Below are 22984 nucleotides of genomic sequence, written 5' to 3' on the forward strand. Positions count from 1 at the left end.
ATTTATTGTAGAGATGAGGTCTCGCCAAGTTGCCCAGGTGGGTCTCGAACCCGCGGGCTCAGGCAATCCTCTCACCTCAGCCTCCCAAAGTGCTGGGATTACAGGCTGAGCCACCAAGCCCAGCTTATGCATCCATTTTTTTAAAGAATTGTTCTCAACCACGGAGTATGTAAGATCCCTCCATTATAATCTGTGGCTAGTTATCATGGAAATAAATGTCATAATGACTTAATCTTTATATGTTAGAGCAGATTCAAATATTGAGATTCACAGTCTCAATCATGTGTACATACTTGTACCATATACCTTTAGATTGAACAGAGAAGGGGGAATTTACAACTAGGGAAGCCTGTCTTCCCAGTGAATACCATCTGAAATATATATATATATCTTCCATGGGAAAATGGTTGATAGTTTCTGCTCAGGATGAGGATAACTCTAAGACTATTGGTAGATTCTACAAGACCCAACTTTTTAAGTCCAATCTCCTTGATAAAGTATTGCCCATACCTCTTTGGGGCTGCAAGTTGGTCTTTATTTTCAACATCCACAGCCCATCTTATTTGTAACACCCACTCAGCCCAATATCTTATTTCCACCATACACGTTGCGGATCACCTTGAAAAGGCTCTAAGTCCTACAGTTCTGTGATACCAAACACAGGTCTTGATCCAATCAGGGTATTAGAAAACATTATTTATTGATAAATGCATCAAAATCAACAAAATGTAGTATAAATAAACATTATTTATTGATAAATGCATCAAAATCAACAGAATGTAGTCCAAAAAGAGAGATTCAGCAAGTACCATGATTGTACTGTATTGATTAAATAATGACTCATATGATACAACTGGAAAGGAGGATCAGTTAATAGAGAGGGTTCCAGATGAGGTTTTTTTGGGTTTGGGTTTTTTCCCCCCAAATCCTTCTATTTTCTTGTTTTACCAGTAAGATTATACAATCTTAATGAATAAGCAATCAGAACATGCTAAGAATTAAATATGTATAATCTCATTTAAACCTTTTAACAACAGCCTAGGAAAATTGGTATTATTATAATTCTGGTTTTATATATGACAATTCCAAGAGATAAATAATCTGCCCAAGGTTATATTATGGAAAATGCAAGCATTCTAAATCCTGTGTGGAGAAAGAATCTTATCTATCCCTAAATGAATTATCCACTTGGTATAGACCTACCTATGGCATCAATTTATTAACTTATAGTTGACTTAGCCTTTTGCAATGGGTTCTATTGCTAGTTAGTATTTGTTCACAAGATAAAAATTAATTTTAATATTACTTTCAAGCAAATATAATTATTTAGGATATAAAACAAAAATAACATTTGAAATTCCCCCAACTGACCCCTCTAGCCAAGGGAAACTTGAAAAAATAAATCCCAGGTCTTGACAAAAAAGGAAGCATATACACTTTGTTATACCCCCTCCTTGTTGAGTTTTAGGCACAAATTGCAGCAGAGTAGTTAACATAGGTTAAATATAGATACATAACTTCCTGGTAGGCAGTTTTTAGTAAGTCTCCAGACATCTTGTCTGTAGGCTGGACCCATTCTGTGGGCTGGAATGTGGCCCCACCAGTCTATTCCCACTCTCTCAACTCTGTAAAGGAAAACACCATCAAGGTAGTTCTCAGATTGAGAATTGAAAGCCACAGATGTAAATCAAACCGCCCTTTAGCTCTCAGTCACAAGTAAGCGGATATATCATGTTTTAGTCAAGAGCAAAAGCACAGTCTTTCTTTGAGAGAGATTTGCTCGTGCCAGCTCTCTGGTATGAGCCTCCTACTTTCCCTTTCATATGTTTGCTACTAAACTCTGTTTTAAAAACTTGACTGGCTGCTCTGAAATTCCTTTCATTGTTGAGTCAAAGAACCCATAAGTTTTGTGCCGCACCCCACTTGGCATCACAACTGACCAGCATTCGCATCAAAGTATAGATTATAAGACTGACAAAATAGATTCTGTGGCAGTAAGATTCCAAATTCCCACCTAATTCTTTTATAGTATCGCATGACAGATAGCATGCCTTAAAGGAAAAAACAATATTTTACCCCAGAATATGTTTCTTTGACAAATTTTGGAGTGACCCTGCACAGTTTTCTCTTGGGGAAATTTGCATCTATATATTATAGAACTCCCTTCCTGGGAATTCTTAGAGGCGCTGGACACCTTTTAAGACATTTACCACCTATTCTTTCTGAGAACTGCTACTTAGAGCCTTTATGTACATATCAAGAATCTTTGCCTCCTCAAATCTCCCAAAAACTCAGGATTTATTTTACTGACTTCAAATACTTTAGAAAGCTTAACTCTTTCTACCAATTGCCAATCAGAAAATCTTTGAATCCATCTATGGCCTACAATCTCTCACTTGGAGAAGCCCTGCCTTTCTGGGCCTGACCAATGTAAACCTCACATGTATTGATTTATGCTTGTCTGTAAATTCTGCCTCTCTAAAAATGTATAAAACCAAGCTATAATTCAACCATTTTTGGCACATGTTCTCAGGACCTCTTGGGACCTATGTCACTCACATTTGGCTCAGAATAATTCTTTTAAAATATTTTACAGAAGTTGGTATTTTTGTCAATAATGAAAATCTGTCAAAAATATAGGCATGCACCATACTCCAACACCTGATGAAAAGCAACAGGAATTTATTTTAATTGTGAATTCACTGTATTCTTCCACACTGGCATGAACTACTTATTTCCATTTAGGTCTGGAATATTTTCCACTTTGACCTATAAATACACTGATCACATTTTACTTCTTTTCTTTAGATTCAGTTGCCTATGGCAACCTTGAATTACAAGGTTAGCAAAAGCTGCTTTTTACTTGAGTGATTTGTAATTTTGAACTTGAGTTCATGTTTACCAAGAACTATTTGTTTATAGGTGTCACTCCTGCCCTGAATTGTGGCGGAATCCAAACAGTATGAATTTGCTGTGCCTCTGCTGGAACTCCATAGATTTTTTGTTGTTTTGTTTTTCAGTTTTTGAATAGTTTTTACTTTAATTTATTGTGACTGGGTACTCAATTCACAGAGCTCATGTGAACTGGGAAACTGCACACACTCATGGCACTGGTTTGGGTTTTTTATTCCCTTTGCAAATGTTTTTTCTCCAGTGGGCACCATAAATTATTTGCTTCCATGCCTCAACCCCAGGACTCCACTTTCAAGGGTGGAGACCCATAGCGTTATGTGGGAACTTCAGTTTCAGCACCTTAATACCAGACATTCTGAGACCTCCTCTTCCTTCCTCCTTGAACATTAAACCCCAGCCCTGCAAAATGGGGGATCTAGTCTGCTACCCCATAGGCCTTTTGAGTTCCTTTGTTACTTCTATAACTTAGGAATTTCCTTTTCTTATATTCAAACTCAGCTATAAATGTGTATGGACTGTATTCTGCATTTCACTGTGTTTGGAATAGAAAAAGAAATTTTTCACTCAGTCAGCCATATTGACTAAAGTCCCATTGCAATTTATTCTAAGGAAACTTAGAGAACAAATAAACAAAACCCGGAATGATTAGAATATATAATGTAGGGCCATTTTCCCATATCCCTTTCCAACAATCCTTGGGGAACCTGATTGACTTCACTCACTCTGTAATTTTCATATGATCTAGTTATTCCTATTCTTAGTTGAAGTAAAAATTTATTAGATTATTCTAAAAATAAGATGAAGCATTGCAAGGTTGCTCAGACTAATTTTGAAACCACCCGTGCTATGAATGTATTTTTAAAAATGCTTTTCCCACTGTTTTTAATATCCTCTTAGTTAATTGATGATATTGAGGTTAAAATACTATAGTCCCTGCAGTAATTCTTTGTAAATTTTTTCTGGTCATTGTATCCCACAGAGTTCTACATTTTCCTTATATGTATATATTAGATTTTGGTTTCATTTTAGAATGCCATTTTCATCCTAAAAATAATCGCATTACCATAAAAATGAGAAATAGAAAAAATAAGAATACTCATAATCCCAATCCAGTTTATATTTTAGTGTTTTCTTTCAAAGTAGTTTTGTGTTCTTAAAAAAATTATCATAGTTATAATCATAGAACATATACAACTGTGGATAGACTTTTTTTAATCGCAATAGCTATTATTTATCTCTGGTTTTCAAAACCGCTTATTAGTTTACCTTTATTTGGTTGCATCATATTTATTTATTTATTTATTTATTTATTTTGAGTAGGAGTCTTACTCTGTCGCCCAGGCTAGAGTGCAGTCAACACATGCACAGCCACCGCCATCTCAACCTGCTGGGCTCAGGTAATCCTTCTGCCTCAGCCCTTCAGGAAGCTGGAACAACAGGTACACACCACCACACCTGGCTAATTTTTTAATTTTTGTAGCGATGAGATTGCCAAGTTGTCCAGGTTGGTTTTAGGCAATCCTCTTGTCTCTGCCTCCCAAAGTGCTGGGATTACAGACATGAGCCCCAGCACCTGGCCATCATCACCTTTCTTTAAGTGACAGCCTTATGATTTATTGTACAGAAATACTTAAGTTTTAATAATGATTTTGTTGTTTCTTTGCTTGTTCATTAGTTTTACTATTTTCCCTAATTTTTAGAAGTAAATTTCAAAATATTTTGAGCAAGATAACTACAGTATCATATTATCATACCTACCTCCCAAAGCCAGGAAATATATTTTAAAAGATGTAGAATACTGCAAGGAATCAAATTTTGAATATATATATTCAGTGTTATACATTTCAAAATTGCTAAGAAAGTAAATTTCGAATGGTCTCACCACAAAAAAATGCTATTTGAGGTGACAGATACGTTAATTAGCTTAATGTTATTATTTCATATGCATTTATAAATTATAACATCACTTTGTATCCCATAAATGCATACAATTATAAATTGTCAATTTATAATTTAAAAATATACATCGATATGCACATTAAGCACATATGTACAACAGATGCTCCCAGAGAAGAAAAAAAACAGTAAAATAATCTAAAATGTCTAAAGAGAAAACAAACTGAAACAAGATGATACTATGTGTATATCAAAGATAATACAACCATACAAAAAATACAATTATTTTAAGTGAATTTTAGCAAAGTAATATAATTGTACATCTTTAGTGGGATATATTAGGAATAAAAAGAACCTCAAAATAGTCTTAAGCTTTGCTCAGTTATTTTTTTGGTAGGTAAATATTGAGAATATTTTCTATATTTTTATTGTAAAGCAAATAAATAAATATGCTAATGTTATCAGAAAGCAAAATTTTTGGTTGTAAGAGGAAAGACATACAAATATAAAGTCAAAAAAGTTAAAACTCTATACTGTGACATTAAATTTGAAATATCAATATGTACTAATGATTTTTCAAAATGCATTTCCTAGCAGTCTTCTGAGATGGCCTAAAAGCTGTGACACTCTAGTAGCAATGATCACTTGTAGAATCCAGAGCTTGGTTCATTAATGCCTTCACTGAAGAAACCAGAGCACCTTGGAAAAGTGGCTGATTTCAGGTTTGGGGTGAAGAAAATATAAGCATGTCTGAGACATCTTGTTGTACCTAGAAAAGCAAGGAAATGCTTTTAAAAAAAAAATTAGGTTTTATCAAAAGGACCTAGAAGCTGGCCTGAAAGGGCTCCCACTGGTCAAACATGGGAAATTCTGAGCGTCAATAAGAATAAGGGCTGCAACTGATTTAAACACAAGGAATAAATTAAAAATTATTGTCTGTAGTTCTTTTCAGAGCGAGAAAGAAGAAAAGAAACACTAACCCTGCCTTTTTAGGAGGAGTTCTAGTTCATATCCATAAATGAGAGGAGACTCTTCCTTACCAAAGAATACCAACTTAATAAAAAAGAGTTATAAAATTATCATTTTGGAAGGCCAAGGTGAGGGGCTTGCCTGAGCCCACAGGTTTGAGGACAGCCTGGGCAACTTGGTGCGACCTCACATCTACAATAAGTCAAAACATTAGCCAGGCATGGTAGCGGCACCTGTGGTTCCGGCTATTTGGAAGGCTGAGGCGGAAGGATTGCCTGAGCCCATCAGGTCAGCGCGTGTGGCTGTGAGTGTCCCACTTCACTCCAGCCTGGGCAACAGAGTGAGATTCCAACTCAAAAAAAAGAAAAATTATCACTTACCTCCAATGAGATAGCCAAAAATAATCAAGTACATGAAAGAGTGCTATGGAAATTGTATATGGATCTAGAATCTTACCCCACAAAACAACTGGGGAAAACATGTCTTTAGAATCTATAATACTGAGTGACCTATCACAGAAACAAAGAACTGAATATCACATGTTCTCACTTATAAGCAGACCTTGAACAATTATCAAAATACTATAAGAAAAGGATTGGCAGTAGTGGGAAACTGCTAGGGGAGGGAGGGGGCAAGATTGGCGGTAGTAGGAATCTGCCGCGGGAGCGGGGGCACACCTTATCAACAAGGGTATATACATAATGAATATTTGTATACCTAACCTTGAATTGTACCCCACATCTTTAAAATAAAATAAAATAAATTGGGGTCTAGTATTACCACTTTTATCTGGGTGATCAAAGAGCATCACTGATAATGGGACCACCTGACAGAACACACCCACTGATATGTTGCAATATGAGATGTAAAAGAATACTTATTGAATATTCTTGCCAAAACAAATGCTTAATGTCCGTCTAATCATGTCTGTAGACTTAACTTCGAGCTTACAGAAAACAAGGTTTCAAGGACCAACTTAAACAATATGCAAGCAAATAATCAGACAAATTCAAAATGTTGGCATTCTGTAAGAAAATAGGGCAGGGCCCTTCAAAAAGCTCAAGTTATAAAGAATTTTATGACAATAATGTCCAAGTGCAGTGGCTCACGCCTGCAATTCCAGCACGTTGGGAGGCCGAGGCAAGCAGATTGTGTGAGCTCAGGAATTCGAGACCAGGCTAGGCAACATAGTGAAAGCTCATCTCTATTAAAAAAAAAAAAAAATCAAAAAAATTAGGTGGCATGATGGCATGTGCCTGTAGTCCCAATTACTTAGGATGCTGAGGTGGAAGGATGGCCTGAGTCCAGTAGGTTGAGACTGCCGTGACCCATGATTGCTGTGATCATGCCACTGCACTTCAACCTGGATGATAGAGACCCTAACTCAAAAAAGAATTAAGACAGTAAATAATTCAAGAGACAAATGAGAAAGACATAACAGTCAAATGCATTAAATATGTTAACTTAGAATTCTGGTAACAACAAAAAAAAGCAAGGGGTAATATTAGGAAAATTTGAACAAGGATGGGTGTTAGATAGCATTAAGGAATTATTATTAATTTCCTCAATATGATTAAGATCAGTATTATGTAGGAAAATATTCATATTTTTAGATGTATGATTCAGTATTTATGGGTGAAATGCCATTATGTCATTTTCAAATGATTCAGCAAAAGATATAGAGATAGATAATAGAAAATGCATATATGACAAAAAGTTGAAATTAGTTAAGATTGTTTGCACAGAATTGTTTTGTTGTTGTTGCTTTGCCTCTATAAACAACGCTGAAGTAAGTATTCTCATGCCTCCATTCTTATACCTTTTATTTCTATAGGCCAGATTCCTAAAAGTGGCATTGCTAGGTCAAAAACTATGTATATTTTTCTTATACATATTGTCCAATTAATGCCCAATGTTTGAAAATATCAGTTTCCCACCAGATGTTCAAAGCATTGCTCCTTTAAAAAAACATATTTTAATCAATGTCCCTTAAAAAGGCATGTACATTGCATTTTTCTTATTGCTAATGAGAAGATGCTCATATATACAGGGGTTTCAAAAAATGTATACACATTTTGAAAAAGGAAAAATCCTGTGTTAAAATTGTAATACTCAATGTATACTTATAACAAACAAAAGATGAATACAAGTCGTGTTTGATTTCTGCAATTATAAGAGGTGGTCAAAGTAGTTACTATCTTGTCCAGGTACTTTTGATTACAGCAAACTACTGCCAGAGCAACGCTAACCAAAGTATTCACTTGTATCACTGTCCATGCCATTTCAATTTCATCCTGAAGTACTGCCAGTTTAGCCATTTTCTTTGGTACACCACATTCTTTACTGTCCCCCATAGGTGGAAGTCAAGGAGTGTTAAGTCAAATACCACTTCAAAATGACCTTGCGATCCTAGAACAACAACTATGCTTCTGCCATTTTCTTTGACTGTCCTGCCTGTTGCATGGTGATTCTAGTGTTCATTTGATTAATGCCATCTTTTTAGAGAACTTCGTAACTACCCATTGCTACTGTAATTCAATTCAGCTTCAAAAAGTAATACATAGATAACATCTCTTAAAATATGTATTCCTTCTTTGGCACCTCTGGGGTGTGTGTGTGTGTGTGTGTGTGTGTGTGTGTGTGTAAGATATTTGCATTTTTTCCTATGAATTTCTTGATTTATGCTCATTTTTCACAGAAATTGATTGTTTTCATTTAGATAAATATACCTATATTTTTTCCTTTATAGCTTATGGTTATTCTGTCTTGCTTAAGAAGGTCTCTAAGCCCCACAATTATACAATTATTCACCTAGATATTCTCCTCAGATTTTTAGTGCTTTGTATTTTATATTAAGATCTTTAATACACTTCATTAGGCAACATGACCTGAGTTGGACCTGAGTTCCAAATTGTGAGAACCTTGCAAATATCTGTCTGTGCATTTTCCAGTCACATTTTTTTAAAGATTATCAGTTCTTCTTTGTTATTCCATTGTAGCTTATTGTTCTCTGGTTTTAATTTGTTCCTCAGGAAATTAGTTTTGATTGTCTCTGGTTCATAACTCAGTAACCTGGCTTATTTTGTATTTATGCCACATTTACATTTTAATGGACTTCATTTGTTTTCTGTTTGTAAGCTAGCCTCCATGAGTAACTTTGCTTGCTCTTCGGTCTTCATGTACATTTATTCATCTAAAAACTTTCCTTAACTAGATCAAATCCCTGCTTTATTTAAGACAGATGAAAAAAATATCAGAGGCAGAGTAGTATCCCAAGTGTGAAGATCTTTGACAACATAGGCAAAACTGAACACATTTGAACTTGATCAAATTGCCTTTTCTTGCTTGACTACCCAGAGTTCACAAAAGTGATGAGTGGGCACATCTTTTGAAAATCAAGTTAACTGAGAAATTTCAAAATTGAGTCCAGCTTGTCAAATTGGAAAACTCACCTATAATAAAATAAACTTTCTGACAATGCTCTTATTTATTATTACCTGCGTACAGCAATTCACTTTAAAATTAGAGGTTACACTCAACCATGTTCTTCCTTCCTTTTTTGAGGGTAGGGGGCTTATTTTCCAAAAAGAGTTTTTATAAAATTAAGTTCAAGCAAACTCCTGTTTGAAAATGTTGTACTAGAAAAACTCCAAGGCATAGCCTACAAAATCAGATGTTTCTTGAACATCTATCTGTCCTGTGGTGATTTTTTTCCCTTAAAATATGTGTTTTGAGGTCACAGAAATAAAAAGATGAGGCCAGTTGAATTAAATTATGAATGTTTCATGGAGCCAGGCCATATATGAGATTTCTTTGTATTCCCCCACTTAAAGTTATTGTGATAATACTGCTCCCTAACAACCAACCACAAAACTCGATGATGTAAAACAATAAACACTTGTTAAGATCATGAGTCTGTGAACTAGGCAGTTCTGGTCTGGATCAGGCTCAGCTGGTCTCAGTAGGCTTGCTCATGCCTGTGTTTAGATGGTGGGTAAGCTAGGGGCTAACTGGTTTAGGATAGATTCACTTTCGTGTCTGATAGTCAATTGAAGTGATGGGAAGGGGTATAACTGGACTATGTGTTTCCTCCTCCAGCAAGCTAGGCTGAGCTTGTTCACGTGATGAACTTCACATGAGTAAGCATTCAAGAATGAACGCAGAAGCACATAAGGCCTTGTGAGGTCTAACCTCAGACCTGCATACTGTTAGTTCTGGAACACTCTACCAGACAAAGCAAATCGCAAGGCCTCCCCAGATTCAAGGAGATGAGAAATATACTCTGCTTTTTTCTGGGGATGAGCTGCAAAGTCACACTGCAAAGATTGTGGCTATAAGAAGGGGTGAAGAATTATTGCCATTTGTACAAGCAATCTACCATTTTCACCTAGTATGCAGTTTAAGTTGCATGGAATAGAAACTCAACAGATGTTAGAGTACAAGAAGCTGAATGTGACAATTAGATACAATGACACTGAATCCCAGAACAGTCAAGAGGAAACCTTGGTGATCTTGGGTGTGAGGGACCATCTAAGCTCAGGATTGTGAGGAAGAAAAATTAGGAAGAATCAAAACTGGAATTCCATAGTTAGACTTAACTTCTCGAGTCCTGTGGTTCAAGCCAGATTTAAATAAGCTAGGGCGGAGCTTACATACTCTCCACAAATCCAGTGGGGCTCAGGAATGTGAGTTAAATTGATTGCCAACAATAAAAAATCAGGAACTCTTACATGAAAATTTAAATTTCTGACTTCTATTGAAAAATAAGATTCTGACAAGCATCATCTAGAAATGACTTGTTGGCACTCCCATTAGATGGGACCTATCCTTTCTTTTTTTTTTTTTTTTGAGTTGGAGTCTCACTCTGTCACCCAGACTGGAGTGCAGTGGCCGCTTCTGGCCACCACAGCCTCGACCTGCTGTGGTGATTTTTTGATTTATTGTAGAGATGAGGTCTCGCTGATTTTTTGATTTATTGTAGAGATGAGGTCTCGCTGCCCAAGCGGGTCTCGAACCCATGGGCTCAGGCAATCCACTCACCTCAGCCTCCCAAAGGCGCGGGATTACAGGCTGAGCCACCGAGCCCGACTCGGGACCTATCCTTTCTAGCTGTTCAGAGCCCCCACCATTCCTACTTTCTTGCACACAGCCTGCTTCTCTTTCTTTCATGACTTGCCAATGGCCCCTCTAAACATCGGAGTTGCAACACTTTGGCTAAAATAGCTCTAAACTGGAGTCCCCAAACCTCGGGCTGTGGACCAGTACCATCTGTGACCAGGCAACACAGCAAGAGGCCAAGCGAGTGAAGCTTCATCTGTATTTAAAGCCTCTCCCCATAGCTCATGTTACCACCTGAGTTCCTCCTCCTGTCAGATCAGCAGCAGCATCAGATTCTTATAGGAGCATGAACCCTATTGTGAACTGTGCATACGAGGGATCTAGGTTGCAGGCTCCGTATGATAATCTAATCCCTGATGATCTGAGGTGAAGCTGAGGTGGTGATGCTATATACTTCATTACATGTTACAACATAATAACAATAGAAATAAAGGGTACAATAAATGTAACGTGCTTGAATCATCCCTCCATCTGTGGAAAATTGTCTTCCATGAAACCAGTCCCTGATGCCAATAAGGTTGGGGACTGCTGTTGTAGATTATCAATGTATGGGGCTTTGTTGGAATGCAGCCTGACATGACTCTGCGTACTTTTCATATTTTTTTACAATGCACAAGTATTCAGTTATAAAAAGAAAATCTGTAACTTGAAATTAATGATAAATATGATTTTGAAATTAATTCATTAATAATTGAATTACTTTTTAAGAGAGTGATGAAATATATGGCATTGAATATAAGTCATGAGGCAGCAACCGCGTTTAGAATATAATAAAATCTACCACTATCCCATGATAAAAGGAAGACTCTACTAAAGCTATAACCTAGCCGCAACTGTGTCAATCATTATAAATTATTAAAAATCATTATTAAAATTAAATTACTAAAATCTAAGTTCTTCTTAGAATTAAATTATTTTAAATGTTTTTAAGTGTTGATTTAAGTTTTTGGCATGTTCTCACATTTTATTTTTTCTTTTCTTTCTTTTCTTATTTTTTTTAATAATTGAAAGAAGAAACAGCACTTAGCAAGTGCCATGGGGTCTTGTCCACCAATAACCATTAAGCCTAAGAGAAATAGTCTACTAGGTCAGGTACACTATATCCGCAGCTGAAGGTTCCCCAGTTCAACCTAAATGAAACAGTAATCTACTGTTTCCTTAAAAGAGGGTCACTTCCTTTTTCCCCTTCTCCAACCTTCCTGACTCAAAGTTGAGGTGAATTGATGATGAGGTCTGAATGGTAGTGAAACTGTTGGTTCATTTTAAGATTTTACTCTTGCACAAGAGTGTGACATTGTGAAAGCCCCACTTCCTTCAAAAGGTTGGACAATGGGAAAAGAATTGGCAGTGGTCTTCTGGCCTTTGATGCTCCAGTGATTTGCATGGTTGACACTGAGGGGAGGGCCATGTTCAGGAAGTGCCATGATAGCAGTGAATCTTAGGGTCCTGGGTACTTCTGTCACAGATAGTTTCTTCCTTGGTTTATCAGAATTCATATGCTAACACAGCAGGTTCATAAATATCTCCCATTTTATCTTGAAAGGAATAGTTGACTTTCAATACTCAGGCTACACCATTTTATCAGACACCTTTTGATGTTGGAAAAAAAAAAAGTAATTCTAATGAGACCCACAATTCATTATCTGAGACTCTTAGAGCCTGTTGTTTTTCCAAATTCATAACTTTTCTGATCTTTTGAAAGATGCATATGCCATGAGCAAAACACTCCAGGGAGGCCAGAGCAATCCTCATAATGAAACAGATTAATATGTCTGCAGTAAAGTGCATGGACAGTCACATGAAGGGTGATTAAATAAAATTTTAAACAGCCCAGTATCAATTAATGTCAATGAGTTTGCTACAAATTTACCAAACAAACAAACAAACAAAAAACTTCTGTATTTTGGAACTTTGGGGATTGCAGAATTATAAGTTGGGGATTATTTAGTATAGATTAAATATTTAAGTGTTGGCAAGATTTATCTGGCACAAAAGCAAGAGTGAAAGAAGTTAAGCTAAAGAGGATTTTTCTCATACTGCTGACACTGTCTAGTTGGAAGCAAGGACTCCCAGGGGCAGATGCCTGAGGACTGTCTTCATTCGGGAGGTCCATGGGTCAGGATGAGCCCCAGAGGCTGCATTGAAAGCCGCAGATGGAGGATAAACAGCCAGGATCAAGACCAAAAGTAGAATTGGAGACTTAGCGTATAACCTGGACAGGGAGCTATCAGAGTGCCCAAACTGGACCAGCCTTCTTGGCATCACTCCAAAGCTGTGAGAAATGCAGGAACTGAGGTTCCACCCAGATCTCCTGAATTAGAATCAAGACCAAGATTCCAAGTGATCTGTGTGCACCTTAACATTTGAAAAGCACAAAAAGAAATGACTTACAGGTTTGAAGGACATATCTTAAGAAAAATTGCCACCAGGCTAACAAGAGGGGGAAGAGACTCCTAGTCTTGTATGGTGTTTCAAAGGTTATACTCCCTGCTTACCATTCAAGATGCAGAGATAATTATATTTAAAATTCTGGATTTTCAATTGGGCTCAGCACAGCAGAGCTTCCCAGCAGACAACTCTTCCAGCTCTCCCCTCTCCCCATGACCTACCAGAAAATCCCAGCTTTTACAACTATTTTATGACTCTGGCCTCCACGTAAACCTTTCTTCTCATAATTTGAAGAATGGTTTCCGTGACTTTAAAAAGTCTGAAATTTTTCCAGGGCATAAAATAGGCACATTAAAAGACAGTTTGAAAGGTAGCTAAATAGTTTACAAGGCAAATAAAAATTAGAATGAAAAAGAAATCAAAATGAAGAGGTGATAAAAGAAGTCAAATTAAAAGTTCAAGTTGGTTACATGAGTTTGTTTACTTTGTAAAAATGTATTGAGCTGCTCTCTAGACACACAGCATTGGCTTCCCAGCCTCTGGCTGCAGCTGCGCATCCAGAAGCCCACTCCACATGCCTCTGCCTGCTCCATTTAGCTTCTCAGCCCATCCCCATTCATGTCTGACCTTGGCACACTGATCAGCAGCTTTCATCCCCTAAGTGTAAGAGCTTCAGATCACTGTATATTACCTCTGCAAACTTTTTCAAAAGACCTACCTATGTGTATGTTTTTTGTAGATATCATCATTCATTTAATTCCAAGTTTTTAGCCCTATTATGCCACACATAACTTGAAATTGACTTTCAGATACAGACAAATGATGCATCAAACTAAATCTGTTTTACATCTTCTCTGTAAATGACCAGTGAATGATACTTTAATTTATTAATCCTTCTCCCATACATCTCTTTCAAAGAGTTTCTACATGGGTGGGTATAGAAATCTAAATGACCTCAAATCATTCTCCTCTCTTGATGTCTCCCAGCTGCAGGAGGAGCTGGAGCAAGAATACCAAGACAAGTTCAAAAGACTGCCCCTTGAGATTTTGGAGTTCGTGCAGGAAGCCATGAAAGGGAAGATCAGTGAAGACAGCAACCATGGTTCTGCCCCTCCTTCCCTGTCCTCAGACCCCAAAGTGAATCACAAGTCTCCCTCCAGTGAAGAGCTGGGAGGAGACATTCCAGGAAAAGAGTTTGATACTCCTCTGTAATCACTCCTACCAGGCCTTCAGAATTTGCATGGCCACTCAGGCTCCATTGAACTCTCTCTGATGACAAAGATCACTGCCCAGGACCATCTTCCTGCGAAACATCTCTTAGCTGAAAATTCCACACCAAAGGGAGAGTTCCAGAAGGATCCATGCAGAAGTTCCATGCCCAGGATCCATGTGTCATGTGGAAACTACTGAAGGTCTACTAGTGAAGAGTGCATGTATATGAGATTTTTTTTCCAATAGTAAATTCAAAGCAAGCAACTTGTAGGCTTCATGGAACATTTAATGAAGGATGATAGTCTTCTTTGAAGAAAATTGAACTCACGTTTTTATTTGAAGCTCTGGTGTAAAGTATTTCATAATCATAGAAATTGTTTGAGGGAATAAATAGCATTATTTAACACTATTGAACAGCCGACTTTAAGCATTTTTTTCCCTAACTGCCCCTCAACTACCATTTCTTCAAGTTAATGTGCATATTATATTGTTTCATCCTTTGCTTTGTAAGCACTGGTGGCTTGCAGTTTGCTAATTTATTTATCGTAGAGATATCAGTATATATGTTGCTGACATCATTTTATTAGATACTATAGTGATTCAAATAAGATGGTTTTCTTTTTGGGAAAAAAAAAAAAAGGCATTTGATTGTATCCTTGCCCAGTGAAGCCATCCTAAGACTTAGCAATATGAACTGTACGTTTGGCTGCATAACCAAGTCGACTATACACTTCCAACAGTGTGCTGTCTGAATTGACTATTTGTACTCAAAGTCTTAGTATTTGTTGGTTGTTGGGTCTGAAATGATCAAATAACTACAAAAAGTCTGTTCTGTTGAATCAAAATAGTTGAGCTCTTATATATTAAGCAGAAATTCAATCAGAATAAACAAGTTCCAGTGGTTGTTTTGCTGTCTGACATTTTTTATGGTTCATTTATTTTTAATATAGAAAGGAAGACTGAATATTTATCTAGAGAATACAAAGACCCATGTACAAATGATATATTATCTTCATGTATATATATATATATATATATATATATGCACTGAACAGTATAAGTGCATATAAACACACACATACGAGTGTAGATGTGTGTTTATTAATTGGCAATGGCCCAAATCTCTTCCACAAGACTTAAAACCAAATTCAGGGATAAATAGATAGAGAAGAAAAGGGTCAAACATCTTGATTATATGGGTATTGTTATATGGACATACTAAGAAATAATTGATGGAGCCATTGATGTAAGTTGGAGTAGATTTAGAACTTAGAACATGAATTTGATTTATATTTTGTAAGATCAAAAATTGAATTCTAAGCATCAGACCTTAAGCTTGCTTTAATGGTCAGAATATTAGGGCAGTACTATTGAAATTTATTAATATCTTCCATAATTTTTAAGCCTGACAGATTTCAATTTATTCTAACATAAAACAACTTTCATTATATATTTACTACATACATTTTATTCATTTAACTGTGTCTTTATAAGTTCCTGTTTCAGGTGGCATAAAAGAAACAAATTATAATATGGTAATACTGATCAAAATCAGTAAGGTCTTAAGAAAGAATAGTTCTTTAGAGAAAACAGAATTTAGAGTAACACAAAGAACACTGAAGTTAAAGCCCAGAAGCAAGATACTCAAAGCTTTATTTTACTTTAAAAGAAACCTGTCTGATTGTAGCTTAGCAAAATATTTTAAGATGCAAAAACCAGTTGTGTCCTGAAAATTGTGTTTCAAGAATTTAATATTTTTATGGAAATTATTTTGTTTAACTTTAAGCAATAACTAGGGATCACAATTAAGTTTAATCAAAATTAAGGCTTAGTTCAAACATAAGGAAAGAGTGTTTGATTTAAAAACACATCTAGTGAGACACGAGAGGAAAATCACATCCTCTTTGGAGATGATCATATTTTGATCTGAAGAATTTGGGGTGTTAATTAGACACTTAATAAAACTTAACTTCCACTGAAAGAGAAATCTTTTGTAAATCATTCTACTTTTGCACTTTGAAAGAAAGGCATGAATCATAAAGAAGCAAGAATGGTCAAAATCGAATGCTGCATTTTTATAAACAAAATTACAAACTGTCTGAAATTGCAGAAGAATGAACTAATAATAGCATTCATAACCAAACACGATGGTGATTATTACAGAACATTGTATTACATTTTAGTCCAGAGATAGACTAAGGTTGAATAACCTTGACTTACACAAAACTGTTTTGGTAGTTGGATTTCATTATCTTAGTGAATCTAGTCCTTTTACAATATGTTTGTATTTGGCCATTTGCTGTAATCACATTTTTATATCTGTACAATGACACTTTTTGCAGTTGTGGGATAGTGTGTAACACTGACCATCTTGCATCATTGAAACTACTACCATGATATTATCATTTAATAATATTAATATTACTTGAAATAGACTAAGATAAAGAAAAAGGGTCTATATGATGTGCAGTTTTGTGCCTTTATGTATTTGCCTTGTTCTTTGTTGAATGTGTGACATTCTGTACTGTGGTTTTTCCTATAATAGAGAGTAGAGCTGTGTATTAAATTAGACTGTGTCCCTCTGATACCTTTACACTACTGAGAATAGCGTGGTTTTGGCCGTGTAAACCAATTTTCAAAGTTCTAATGACATGCCATGTGTTTTTGGTTTTTAACATTTCATTTTAACATTTCAGTATTGCCATACATTAGTGAATACTTCTGTAATAGATAAGCAGTCATTAAATAATTCCAAAAGAAAGGGCCCTTGCTTGCATTACTTTGAATTTAATGTTGCGCTTGTGCACTGTATTAATATTGTTTGTGATGGATTGGACATTATGACCTTTGTCTTTTAAGAAGAAAAAAAATAGGACAAAGTATTTGAAGCTCTTAAAATGTACATATTTTGGTTCTTCTATCTCAAATTATTTAAAATGCATAATTCACATTTTTGTAATAATTCTATGCAATTTTGTGGCATGATGTTTCTTCCACTTGTAATTTTATGTGCTTTCATCACAAATCCAAAGGAAACAATAAAATTTCTTAACACAACCCCCCTGTTATTTCTTGGTGTCAGAGCCAACCTTCTTTTGACAGGAAGGATGGTGCAGCAAATACAATGCCAGTCTTTAGGGCCATCATACCCACTCTGACAGAACAGGAAATCAAGATGCTGCAATATGTATGTAAGAGGTCACCACTGTCATTGCTGTTATTCCACCCCCGGGAGTGGCATTACACTTGGCATTAATTCTATAATGGAGTTAGAGCCTTCCTTCCTTTCTCCCTTTCTTCCTTGACCAAAGAAAAATACTCAGAGGTTTTTTGATCAATAGTGAAAATGACAAGAATTGACAGAGCACTTGATGTAAGTTTTCTCATAAAACAGATTTTTAAAAATAATCTGCAACATTGATAGTAAAAGGCATATACATGTGAGTTCTACATGAATATCCCAGAGGCACCTCAAATGCAGTCTATTTGTTATTTATTGCTGTGTTACAAATGACTCCAAAATTGAGGGACGTCAAACAATAACATTTGTCTCATTTCTCCTAGCTTTTTTGAGTCAGAAATTCAGACAGAGCAGAGTTGAGAGGATTTGTCTTTACTCCATGATGTCTGGGACCTCCACTGGAAGCTTAAAAGGCACAAGCTAGACTCAACCCACACATCTAGTGGTAGCTGTTGTGTCAGGTGGGCAGCTAGCTGGGACTTAGGGCTGCAACACCTACATGGATCCTCTCTTTAGAGAGGCTTGGTTCTAGGCTTTTTCACAACATGATAGCTGGATTCCAAGGGAGAGCCCCCAGAGACTGTCAACATTTTTGTAACCAAGGCTTGAAGTTACATACACCACTCATGTTGGACTCTACTCATTGGAGGTATCACAAGCCCCTTCTCAGATCCAAGGTGAGGGAACACACATAGACTCCCATCTCACCTTGGGAGCAGAGTTGGTCACCCTGAAGAATAACATGAGGGATGGAATGAATATACAGGCATGACTATCTTTGGAAAATACAACCTGCCACATACAGTATGCGCCAAACTGAATTTGTGTTATCCTCAAAGCTGCTCCACCTCCTTTGTGTTCTACACCTGTGATCAAAACCAGTATCACACATCATACTACAGCCTATGAACCTTCTCACTTCATGGGCTTCTGAAATACTACTCCTTCAACTACTGAGACAATTTCTGTTTCTCTTTCTCTTAAACCCCTCCCCAAAACACACACACACACACACACACACAATACACACACGCACGCGCGCACAAACGTTCCCTCTGTCCCCTCCTCTTGCTGTCCAACTCCTATTCATCTTTTGGTTTATAGCAAAAGTATAACTTCCTCTAGGAAGCTTTCTTTGATCCACCCAAGCATCTGTCAGGCCCCTTCTTCTGTGCTTCCATTACATCCTGTATCAGTTAACACTATAATAGTAAGTCTAGACCACATAAAAGCCACATTCTGCCTTTGACTTATGGTATCAATCTCAAAACATAAAACAGTTAGTGACTGATGAAAGGAAGTCAATCACCAAATGTTCGGCTCTCCACAGTGTTGAAGAAAGTGAGGCTTACCTTGGATCCAAAGGGTATCCAACAGCCTCTTTTTGCCCACAAGAGAAAACTCAGAAACCATTCTCGCCACTGGCATTTATGTACTGTTCAGTTGTTTCTTTGAGCTCTCTGGATATTTGTTTATTTATTTATTTTATTTTATTTTATTTTTTTGAGTTGGAGTCTCACTCCGTCGCCCAGACTGGAGTGCAGTGGCCGCTCCCGGCCACCACAGCCTCGACCTGCTGGGCTCCGGCGATCCTTCCGCCTCAGCCTTCCAAGTAGCTGGAACTACAGGCCCGCGCTACCACACCCAGCTAATTTTTTGATTTATTGTAGAGATGAAGTCTCACCAAGTTTCCCAGTCGGGTCTCGAACCTGCGGGCTCAGACAATCCATTCACCTCGGCCTCCCAAAGTGCTGGGATTACAGGCTGAGCCACCGAGCCCAGCCTATTTATTTTTTAAAATAACAGTTTTGTTGAAATGTAATTCACATACCATAAAGTACACTGCTTTAAAGTACATACTTCAGGCTGGGTGTGGTGACTCACACCTGTAATCCTAGCACTTTGAGAAACAGAGGCAGGAGGACTACCTGAACTCAGGAGTTCAAGACTAATCTGGGCAACATAGTGAGACCTCATCTCTATAAAAAAAAAAAATTAGCTAGGCATGGTGGTGCATACCTGTAGTTCCACCTATTCAGAAGGTTGAGGTGAGAGGATCGCTTGAGTCAAGGAGTTCAAAGCTGCAGTGAGCTGTAATCGTGCCACTGCACTCCTGCCTGGGCAAGTACACATTTTAGTGGTTTTTACTATAATCACAGAATTTCTCATTAATAATCACTCTTTAATTCAAGAATGTTTTCATCACTCCAAAAAGAAACCCTCTCCTCATTAGCAGACATATCCCATTTCCTTCCCCAAATATCTTCTACCCAGCCCATGGAAGCCACTAATCCTTTTTCAGTCCATGTGTTTGTCTTTTCTGGACATTTCCTACAACTGGATTAAAATAATATGTGGACTTTTGTGTCTGGTTTCTTTCACTTAACAAAGTTTTCAAGGTTCATGTATGTTGTAGTATATATCAATACTTAATTATTTTAATAGTTGAATAATACTTCATTGGATGCACATTTTAGTTATTCATTTACACTTGATAGACATTTGGCTTGCTTCTATTTTTTGGTTATTATGAATAATGCTGCTATGAACATTTGTATGCAAGTTTTTGTGTGGAAATATGATTTCAGTTCTCTTGAGTATATACCTAGGAGTGGAATTGCTGAGTCATATGGTGATTCTGTGTTTAACTTTTTTTTTAATGAGGAAATGCCAAACTATTTTCCAAAGCAGCTATACCGCTTTACAGCCCAACATTGAAAGCGATGATGAAGCTTCCCATCTTTGCTCACACTTGTTGTTTTCTGTCTTTTTGATGATTGACCTAGTGGCTTTGGTTTGCAATGCCCTAATGACTAATGATGTTGTATATCTTGGCCACAATGTGTATCATCTTTAGAGAAAAAGCTATTCAGACTCTTTACCCATTTTTAATCGGGTGGATGTTTATTTTTAGATTTAGGTCTCCTTCCTTGATTTTTGGCCTCCAGTGCACTTTGTGCCTAAAACAGCCAAAAATCCTGTTTTAGGAAGGCTCTCTCAATTACCATTTTTTCTGAGGCTACTGAATAGCTGTAGGTTGCTGAGGAAATGGTTCTGGTTATTTTCTAGGTGAATCTAGAAGGTCATTTGTCTACTTTTTAAACTAAATGTCAAATATTTATTTCCCTAGATTTTTCTCTTCTTCCTAAAAATAGGGTACAAAATAAGTCTAATAAATGTGAGTTGAATCCACTGGGATCCAGAAAATTACCTATGGAGGAAGATTTATTAAGGGCAAGTGAAAATTTGAATGTCATAATGAAAATATTTGCCCCACAACCTTTAAAAGTTAAAGCAAATTATATAACACTGTAATCAACTTTTGCTGTCAAATAATTTAATGTGTCAATAAAAACATGCCAAATAACAAGGAAAAAATTGCCAATTAAACTATGACTCCTCATCCAACTCAAAGGTATCAAATTTGATTTCAGAAAAGTTAAAGGTGACTGTATATCTTAGAATCAATAAATTATCATAATTTTCTTTCTTTTTTTTATTTACAAGAACTATCTATGCTACAAGATCCTAGGACTGTAGATTAAATTTAAAACCAAAAGAAAGCCCAATCTCCAGGCAGCATTGTATCAAAATAAAAATAGCCCAAGACCAGAAAATTAGTTGAAAAGTAGAGGTAAATTTTGTACTGAAATCTCTATAAAAAGTGATAAAGTAAAATTTGATTTACAACGAGTCGCAAAGTCTCTTAAAGCTGCTTTCCGCTCTTGTTGTCTCTGTCTGTGTGAGTGCCACAAATAAAGGAGCTACCCACCCCCACCAAACCTCCTTCAAAAGTCAGTCTGTGCCAGCTCATGCCTTCTCTCCCCTCACCTTCATCTCTGGATTGACTCTATTTTCTTCAACGAACTTTAACCTTTCAGTAATCTTTTAACCTTTCCGATGTGAACAATTCTATTCTTCCTGAATGCTCTAGTGGTGCCAACTTCAGTCCCCCAAAGGCTCAAATACTAAGCAAGCAAAAATAGTATTATCCTTACACTGAGAGAGGCTGTAAATATGCCTATTGATATTTTATCAGTAATGCATTCAATCAGCACCTATTTAATAAACACCTACTACATCTCAGGCACTGATTCTGCTTGGGCTGAATCACTGATTCTGGGCCATTTTTACTTTGAATACGAGGCTTCTTGGAGACTGGACTTTCTATTGATTTTAAATAAATCAACAAACAACCTTAAGATCTTATGGAACAGGTAGTTCTTGGAAATTTTTCTTTTAAAGTGACTCTGTCAGTTGTAAAGTGGAGGTTTCTTGGTAATTATCATGCCTGTATGAATATATCTTTAAGGCTAGACTCTCAAAATGAATCATACCATATGTCTCTATCCCACCACTGACAGAAGGATTTATTTCCCTGTTATCATGGTAGGGTTAATCCTGTGCAAGTGTGAACACATATGCGCGCGCACACACACACACACACACACACATACACACACACATACCTCAGACTGGGGGGGAGAGTCTTCAGCATCAAATGGCATTTATCATTTTTTATCCTCACTCCCAACTTACATGCATCAAAGGGCAGCCCCATGTTTTTGAAGCTAAGATGTAAGTTTTGAACATAGTTTTGAATCTCTCATGTTTGACTGATGCAGCTTATAAGTCCAAGTATTCTACTGGGAGATAAATTTGTACTGAAATTTCTATCAAAAAGTGTCACAAGAGGATTGATTCACAATGCACTACAAAGTCTCTTAAAACTACTTTCCTAATTTTCTTATCTTTCTATATATGATGTGATTATCACAGATTAAAAATCTTTCTCATTTCTCAATTGATTCCTTCTTTCTTTTCCTTCCTTCTTTTCTTTCCTCCTTTTTCTTTCTTTCTCTTTCCTTCTTCCTCCCTCCCTTTCTTCCTTTTTCTTTCCGTCTTCCTCCTTCCCTTTCTTCCTTCCTTCTATTTTATTTAAGTGCAGCAAAGATGTGCCAGGGAAAACTATCCTGATGAGAAGGTTATCACTATAAGAAATAGAGCTCTGGGTTTGGAAGCCGCCTGGGCAACTTGGCGAGACCTCATCTCTACAATAAATCAAAAATTAACTGGGCATGGTAGCACGCTAGTTTCGGCTACTTGGAAGGCTGAGGTGGAAGGATCGCTGGAGCCCAGTAGGTGGAGGCTGCAGTGGCCGGGAGCAGCTACTGCACTCCAGTCTGGGTGACAGAGTGAGACTCCAGCTCAAAAAAAAAAGAAGAAGAAAAGAAATAGAGCTCAACC

At 36.8% G+C, this 22984-nt stretch overlaps 1 protein-coding gene across 2 annotated transcripts in view; it reads left to right on the plus strand.

The window, feature by feature from the left end:
• The window catches only part of PLCB1 (phospholipase C beta 1), a 283302-nt gene extending 265749 nt beyond the window's left edge, over positions 1-17553 (plus strand). For both annotated transcript variants that reach the window (XM_008055186.1, XM_008055185.1), the window contains one exon: positions 14272-17553. Coding sequence is in view for 1 of the 2 variants with exons in the window: in XM_008055185.1 (XP_008053376.1) it covers positions 14272-14496 (225 nt within the window). In the remaining variant the exon portion in view is untranslated. The remainder of the gene's footprint in view (positions 1-14271) is intronic.
• The last annotated feature ends 5431 nt before the right edge of the window (positions 17554-22984 follow it).

This window comes from Carlito syrichta, unplaced genomic scaffold (genome assembly GCF_000164805.1).
Source record: "Carlito syrichta isolate Samal-C Ts95f unplaced genomic scaffold, Tarsius_syrichta-2.0.1 Scaffold301764, whole genome shotgun sequence".
Taxonomy (NCBI): Eukaryota; Metazoa; Chordata; class Mammalia; order Primates; family Tarsiidae; genus Carlito; species Carlito syrichta.